The sequence below is a fragment of the Archocentrus centrarchus genome, chromosome 16 (assembly GCF_007364275.1).
Source record: "Archocentrus centrarchus isolate MPI-CPG fArcCen1 chromosome 16, fArcCen1, whole genome shotgun sequence".
In the NCBI taxonomy this organism is placed as follows: domain Eukaryota; kingdom Metazoa; phylum Chordata; class Actinopteri; order Cichliformes; family Cichlidae; genus Archocentrus; species Archocentrus centrarchus.
In genome coordinates this window covers 25,683,814-25,691,759 of record NC_044361.1, presented here as the reverse complement: position 1 = coordinate 25,691,759, position 7,946 = coordinate 25,683,814, and the positions used below count along the sequence as shown (strand labels likewise).

The window sequence follows — 7,946 nt, the reverse complement described above, 5'->3', positions numbered from 1 at the left end:
GACATTTTTATTGTCACTGAGATGGAAACAGTGAAGCTTAAAACTTGAGTGTGAATCACAACCAGAGAAAGGACAGGAAGGAGTGACATCCGTCTGCTGTAATGTGTTGTAAATAGTAAAATGATGCAGAAAAAATGGGGAATTTATTATGATGTAAAGGTTTATACTTTTTTTTTGTTTGTTTTCTTTTGTTTTTGTCTGCATGGAATGCTCAATGTTATAGTTTTACATTCTATTAAAATTATCTTAGCGGGCTATAATTTAAAGGATGTGTGACTTAAGCTGTATGCTGGTGTAGTTTTGTTCTGTATTGCATCTTCCCACATAAAAAGAAAAAAAAATTAGGTCAGCTGTGGCTCAGGAAGCAGAATGACATGTTCATTAATTGGAAAGTGAGCGGTCTGATCTTCAGCTCCTCCAGTCTGCAGGTCAAAGTGTTGCTCACACGATACACACAGTGTACACAGAACCGCAAACTGACAGCGAGAGCAGTGTATATAAAAGCAGTCTGTTTACTACCATTCAAAGTGGGAGAAAACTTAAACAGAAAATAGAGCAGAAACTGCGTTATCTTTGTGAAAATTTAATACCAATAAATTAACAATTTTCAAAATTCAAACAAAAGAAAAATCTGAATATAGAGTTTATATTAGAATAACTCAAAAACATTTGGTCAAACTCTTACAGGACGTGGATTAAATACAGAAGATCAACAGCGGCAACAAAATTCAAAGAAAGCATTTTCATTCACAATGTAAAAAAAATAACTTTGAGTTCCAATAAAACGAGTGCAAATTACTCACAGTGTGTCTGACGGTAAGAAAGATTATATCTTTCATATGAGATAGTGCAGAAGTGCAGCTCTTACAAGTAGTACTCTTTATATACACAACTAGAGCAGGGAACTGTTTAGGGTTAATAAGCTATCTGTCTTTTCCAAGCACTTTAGGGTTTTATCGTGGATTGCACGGGAACACAACTTCATGAGGGCTTGTTAGCATTTGAATTAATATTATGAACTCACACAAAAAAACATGACTTCAACAATGACTTTTCCCTCAATTCAAAATCATATCTGACTTTGAAAGCTCTGTTTTGGCCCATTAAATGGAATGGGAGTAATATACATTCATATAAATAAATTAACATTAAAACACTTAAATAAATATGAAAGTGCTCCCTTCTTTGAATCTTAGTCGATGAAAAGGAAAGCTCAGAGTCCAACTGTAGTTGGATAGGTTCAACAGCACTTCTCCCCTACCTCCCTTTACGTTAAAGTGTTATGTTTCCATCTCCGACTCTGAGTTATCCAAATTAGACACAGTGGAGCTGTACCATTCAGCACTCTCTTCTTCTTCCTGGACTCCTGATGCACCACCGCCGCCTCCCCCGTCTCCTCGGCTGCCTCCTCTGTCCCTTCTCTCGTTAAGCATTTCCATGGCTACTTGGTGGTAAGGGTGCTTGCGTTTGGTGTGCCGCCGGAGGGTGTTGCGCTCGGCAAAGCGCGTGTGGCAAAGTTGGCATTGGTAGGGCTTTTCTCCGGTGTGTACCCTTTGATGGCGCTGGAGCTCACCTGCCTCCCTGAAGCGCTTGGCACAGATGGGGCACACAAAGTTCCTCTGGCCTGTGTGGATGTGCTTGTGTCTCTGTTTAAACAAGTGATAAACATTTTAGGCCTATAAACAACATTTTAAGTGACATTTTGGATGCAAGTAAACGGGCTTGTGGGAGGTGATGAAACAAAAATGAACTATCCTCGCCCAAAAATCAAATGCATGTTGTTTTTCCTCTGGTCTCTAGAGCGGTTTATTTGTTTTGTTGAGAGTTGGCAAATTCTGGAGCTATCCTCTGTGGAGATGTCTGCTTTTTTCGTCACCATAAAAGAACTTAATGACCTTGTGGTGCTCAAAGTGTAAAAAATAACAAACAAGATATACATTTGAAAAAAGTCAGCGCAGAAAAAAAAAAAAAATCCACAAACCTTCTTGTGAGCAGTTTCATGTAAAAATTATTTTCTTTCTGCCGTCTACATCTGCCGACCAAAAGAAGCAAGTAGCTGGCTAAAATTATAGCTCAGCTTAGGGGGGAAGCCATTAATGTTGATATTCTGTCATGCTGCCACGAGCAGGAATTATAACAGTTCCTTCATGAAAATACTCATTACAAGGATTTTTTTTTTTTTTTTTGAGTAACCAGCTCGTGATTTTGAAAAACAGGCATTACTGCTGAGATTTTTATGCATTCTTTTTTTTTTTTGGCACTTTAACCACCACGGGGCATTTAGTTATATTCAACAGAACGCAGCCAATATCTCCACAACTCAGTAAGTTGCACCAAAATGATCAAGATGAATAAAAAGCACCGCAGGCCAGAGGAAAAGTATGTATATTTGATTTGGAGGTGAGCTGTTCCTTCAGTAGCTATGTTCATCTCCTCGGAGCTTCGGTGTATCGTTAAGCTCACTGTGTGAGTTTAGAGTGTATCTGATACTGTCGGCATCAGCACGAGTTGATATTTAGAGGACAGATCTCAAAATATTAACCACATAGCTACTGCTTAACACCGAGCCGAGTGAATGCTTAACTTCTGTGTTAATGTGCAAATGGGCAGCTGTACCCAGAAAGGTGGTAATACGTCAGAGGTTTGATGATAGAGGTACTAAAACAACTGGTACTGACTGAAAATTAAAGAACAGCTATTCTGAGAATACACTATAATTTTGAATCATTTTTCAAGCGAGAAAGCCAGATATTTAGGTTTTATTTCACTAAGTGCTAAGCAAAAGTCTCGAGTCACTCCTCATTTCAGCCAGACTTTCTTGTATTTTTTAAAGTAGTCTTGAGTGATCATTCATCAGGCTTTCTGAAGTGCTTTCAGAGTTTTTCTTTGGACATTGGCTGCTTTTTCACTCATTTTCAGTCCCTGTACCTGACCTTTTTCAGAAGAATGGGTTTTTTTTTTTTGGTTTGTCTAAACCACTTAACACTGATGACTCATTCAAGTGTAGACAAGGCACCTGACTCAAGGGATGAACCAGTGTTGTGTCTACACATGACAGACAACTCACCAAAGAACCAATTTTAAATTGCCTCTTTAGACATGTTGTAACTAGCAGCCTGTCAAAGAAAAACAACATCATTTGTTCCCATTTTTTTAGCTGAATCTAAAAAAAATAAAAATGCCAGCATTAACAGAGGTTGACAGGCATAAAAGAATATTTTTGCCCCAACACACGAACTGTACTGAAAATCTGTGGCAACAGGTCTCATGAAGTGATTCATTCGAATTTGAAAATTTTGGTTCAAATCATCGTTAATATGTACGAAGGAGATCAGCAGACAGTGAGTGTCCACAGCCATCTGTAAATCACAGCGTAGGCTCTGTTGTGGTTTGGGACCGCATTTCAGCCTGTGGTGTTGGAGATCTTCTCAAAATTGATGGAAAGAAGGAAAAATCCACCATGCAATACCCCAGCAAACATGTCTGTGGAAGCGCACAGTAGGTACCTGTGGGTGAACTGTGGGGCTGTGGGGGCAGGGCAAACCCAAACTTGTGGGCACAGAGTGTGGTCATACTGTGGGTATGCTGCAGACCTACAATCACCCCACTGTGGGTCCCATTGCCCACAGGGGGGACCCACAGTGACACAGGTACTGGGGTCCACTCAACATTATTGAAGGTGTGTAGGCTGCTTGCAAAAATTTGCTGGCACTCAGACATCACCCTTATTTTTGCTTCCCTTCACTGGCTTCCAGTACAATTCAGATTTCATTTAAAAATGTTATTATGAACATATAAAGCCCTACATGGGCAGGCTCCTGCATATACAGCAGAGCTACTGAGACCTTATAACAGCAGTTGGGTTCTCCAATCATCTGATCAGGGTCTCTTAACTGTTCCATCTAGTGGAACTGTACAAGCTCTGGTTTGAAATATGTGCAAACATACATGGAAAAAACTCTGGTTTGAGTTTTTTCCATGTATGTTTGCACATATTTCAATAAATCGCTGCACATATTTCCCATTTTCCTAGCAAACTATAAAGAAATGAGGGGTGGCTCCAGAGTTTTGCAACAGCTGAAAAGCTGTTGTTTAGTACCAAACGAGTTAATGCACTATCAACTCTGGCTCCAGGAAACTGTGGATTGTGCTTTTTGAAAAATGACCTTGATTATTCATGAACAATATTTGCACATTTACATGTAGTTTAAAGTTTGTTTATGCTGCTCCCAAGTGGCCAAAATATTATTTTGTTATTACCTTTTTTTAGAATGAAACGACAGTTATGATTAGCTTATGCTGACCTGCAAATGGCTGGAGCGTTTGAAGGCTTTGCCGCATTGCTGGCAAACATGAGGCTTCTTCTGCGAATGGGTGATGGCATGGCGCTCAAGGTCGGAGAGGTAAAAGAAGACTCTCGGGCACAGCTGGCAGTACAGCACCCTTCGTGAGCCCCCAGTGTTGGGTGACGGCACTGGAGAGAGTGGATCAAGGGGATCAAGTTTACCAGCTGGTAGGATAGGTCCAATAGAAGGGGATGTAGGAGCAGCTGTGTTAGAGAAATAAAGATGGTCATCCAGAGGTAAATGTTCAGAGTGAAGGTCTGATTTGGAGTCTGGTGACTGGGCCTCTAATTCTGAGTTGGGCTGAGATAAAGAGTCATAGGTCAAACTAGCAGACTGCGGTCTTGGAGAAGATGCTGTAAAAGTTGATGGCTTGTTGTTTTCATTTGAGACCTCTTGAGTAGATATGGCTTCATTTCCAGGGTTTGATTCAGAGTAGCTGATCTGAGTTTGAATGAGGGGAACTGTGCTGTGGTCATCCTGCAGGGCAATACTTGACGAAGGGACCGTGAGAGATGTGAGAACAGAGCCAGAGTTTACGTTATTCACTCCAGACAGGATGACAGGGGGGTTATTGGGGCTGAGTCTGATGACAGGATGAGACAGAGTAGGAAGAGGCGATCCCAATGTGCTGACCTGACCAGAGGACAGAGGAAGGGAGACCGGGGCTGTGGCTGCAGTAATCTGGGACAGCTGGCCGGTCGAGGAGTCAAGGACAGCAATAGGGGTGGAGGTAGAGGTGGACTCACCAGAGGAAGAAGGTACAGAGGAAAGGAGAAGAAACATGGGAGCGGAAGCACCAAGTGAAGTCTGAGTGACTGAAAGGGGAAGAGAGAGACCAACTGGAGCAGAGGAGAGCTGAGAAGAGGAAGAGGACAGAAGGAGAACAGGAGCATTGGTTGGAGGGTTTGTGATGAGCTGTATGGGTTGGGTGGGGACTGATTTCACAGAGGAAGGGGACAAAACAGAGCTGGCATCCTGAACAGCTTTAACACTTGGCTCTGCAGCCATTGAAGGATTTGAGTTTGTAATCAAACTTGTGAAGACTTCTGGAGCTTTTGCCTGATCATCACCTAGTAATGATGAATCATTGAGGGGGGCTGGCGAGGGGTAAAAATCATCAGAAGGTGCATTTAGTGCATTATCTGAACTTTGGCTGGGACCTGCTAATGGTGCCAAATGCGATGAGTCCTTTCCTTCTGCATCTTCTGAGTTAGCATGATCAGTCTCAGAGCCCTCTGAAGTGGAAGCATTGACTTGTGGCACTTTGAGTCCATCTGGACTGAGAGTATACGGGATACCCTGGTCATCAATGAGAAGAAGGTTTTCAGTGTCGCAGTCTATTGAAGAGACAGAGGTCAAGACAGAGGTAGAAAAGAAAGAGGGAGACAGAAGAGGATCTTCAAGTGTATCTGTGCCATCTTCCTCATCGTCTTCTTCTACTATGTCTCTGTCTCCTTCTCCCTCATATTCATCCACCTCCATGATCAGAGAGCTCTCACAGCCAGAGTCATCCAGAAAGCGTCCATATCTCCTCTCTCGGCCTTCCCTTTTCTTAGGTAAACTCAGGTCCAGCGGTTCTGTCTGCTCCTTCATTTCCACCTCATCAAATGTTCTGCAAGACTTCAAGTCCATTTCTTGTAAAATTAGAGGAACATTTTTCTCAATTTCCCTTTCTGTAGTTTCCTCTTTAATCCTCGGCTGGCTCAAAAATTTAACTGTATTAGCAGTGGCAATAAAAGGAGTTTCTGACCCCTCGATGTGGACAATTTTAACATCCAAAACATCTCTTTCTTTACACACTTTATCCCGTCTCTCTGCCTCTGTCTCAGGGAATGATTCTGCTTCTTCTTCAGTCTTTTGATAAGTAACTTCCATGATCTCTCCTTCATTTTTAACAGCTGGCAGATGGATTTCACTTTCACTTTGTGATCCAGCAGAGACCAAAACAGGTCCCTGAAAATCTGAGTGAGCAAAGTCTTTGGTCAGGCTGATGGCAGAGTTTGTGATTGGCCTCTTGCACCGTGGGGGAACAACAATTTTAATTCTTATTGGCTGGCTGTGCAAAACAGGCACTCCAGACTTTACTGTAATTGGCTGTCTGAACCCACCAATCTTACTTGTTTCCTGAGAGGCTGGCTCAGAAGTCCCGCCCACCTCTGGCTTTTTCCCATTGATTGATAGAGCATCTTGCCTGATGGTCACTGCTGCCGTGACAGGGCATGGCTGGAGGTTACCTGGTACAGTACTGCATGAGGTTTCGTCCTTGGGGTCCAGTGAAGTCTCTGTCACTGGCCCTGATACCTCTCCACACTGGCTGCCATTTTGGACATGCAGGCTGCCACTGGTCAGGACTGAAGCCAACTGAGAATCCATTTTGGGGCATACCTAGTTATATTTCTTTTAGATAAAAATAAAACAATAGATTATACACTCAAGTAATCAAAATTATAATAAAAAATATTGAATTTTTAATTGTAGTCTTTTGCTTACAGCAGCAAAGGAATAAATATCCTTAGTTGATTGGCTGGTTAAAAAAAAAAAAAAAAAAAAAAACTCTATTGATTATTGGGGTCAACTTTAGTGCGAAATGCCAAAAACCACCAGTGATGTGATATTATAAACAGCCTGCAGACCACGCACCCTAATTCCTTGGGCCGAAACGATGAGCGACTCGTATGACCCTCTTCCTCAACAGTAAACGTCCTGTCACTTTACATGATCCTGAATCATAGCTCAGAATTTCTAAACGACGGGTCGCCGATAATAAAAACGCACCGGAGTACAGAAGGGTCCGAATGATGCGGGTGAAATTCCATTTCCCAGCTTACACTTCCGCACAAACCAAATTATGAAACCTTTCATTTTAAAATTCGCATTAGAACATTATTCATACCCCGTTAGGTTCGCAAGAACCAGCCTGTTCTAACCTTTTTCTGCTTATAAACCGAGACGAACTATCCGCGGAGGACGCCATTACGCACAGTCCTAGGTCCGAAAAGCCGATATTATTACGCCGGGTGTGCGTCTTGACAGCTCTCGGACCTGGGACAACGCCATCGCAAACGCGCCCGTCGGAGTAGAAAAAATATGTATATTTACACACAGTCGTGGTGTGGAGCGAATCCTTCCCTTTGCACCGGAGCTTCCTCGGACCTACAGCCAGCCATTTTAGAGCCGAGGGTCCGAGACACCGCGAGCGCAGCTTTAGGACAAACTTTCCCGGTGCGCTGTCATTTATTCTAGCCCTGCTGTCAGAGCCGGCGTAAGACGCACCGGACACGCTTTCGATACATTTAAAACTGTATTTTAAACTATACTCCACCCATACTCTCGCTGCATAGGGACTGGCTTACCCAAGCTGTGGATATTTCCGGAGGACCAAATATGACTGTGCAGTGTAAAGGGTGATGCTGCGAATGCTGAGGGAGGGAGGGGTCAAGGGGAGTTGCTATGGTGTCGCAGCCTACCGGGTCCGACCAGTAGCCATGTTCAGCCTATGAGTACTGTTGAACCTGCAGCCTGCAAAGAAAGGCTCTCTGTGCTCCTCAGAATCAAAGAGAGGGGGGCAAAGCAGGAGAGAGGTAAAGTAAAATCACACAG

The 7,946-nt window shown here is 42.9% G+C and overlaps 1 protein-coding gene across 4 annotated transcripts; it reads right to left on the bottom strand.

Moving 5' to 3' along the window:
• Positions 1–362: 362 nt before the first annotated feature.
• Positions 363–7,757, bottom strand: LOC115793960 (zinc finger E-box-binding homeobox 1). Of its 4 annotated transcripts, none has more exons than XM_030749180.1 (4): positions 7,700–7,757; positions 6,837–6,870; positions 4,305–6,743; positions 363–1,646 (listed from the first exon to the last, which is right to left on the bottom strand). In XM_030749180.1, the coding sequence occupies exons 3-4, from the start codon at positions 6,717–6,719 to the stop codon at positions 1,281–1,283; spliced, it is 2,781 nt and encodes a 926-aa protein (XP_030605040.1). In that variant the 5' UTR covers positions 6,720–6,743; positions 6,837–6,870; positions 7,700–7,757; the 3' UTR covers positions 363–1,280. The 4 variants fall into 4 exon arrangements, with proteins under 4 accessions (XP_030605040.1, XP_030605042.1, XP_030605041.1 ...); XM_030749182.1 differs by lacking the exon at positions 7,700–7,757 and adding an exon at positions 7,450–7,616; XM_030749181.1 differs by lacking the exon at positions 6,837–6,870 and having other exon boundaries at positions 7,700–7,751.
• Positions 7,758–7,946: the final 189 nt, after the last annotated feature.

Excerpts from the sequence above, each read along its gene's own strand:
- LOC115793960 (XM_030749180.1), bottom strand. The coding sequence starts at position 6,719 with ATGGATTCTCAGTTGGCTTCAGTCCTGACCAGTGGCAGCCTGCATGTC. Across the intron at positions 1,647-4,304 it reads AACGCTCCAGCCATTTGCAG|AGACACAAGCACATCCACAC; the intron begins GTCAGCATAAGC and ends TTGTTTAAACAG.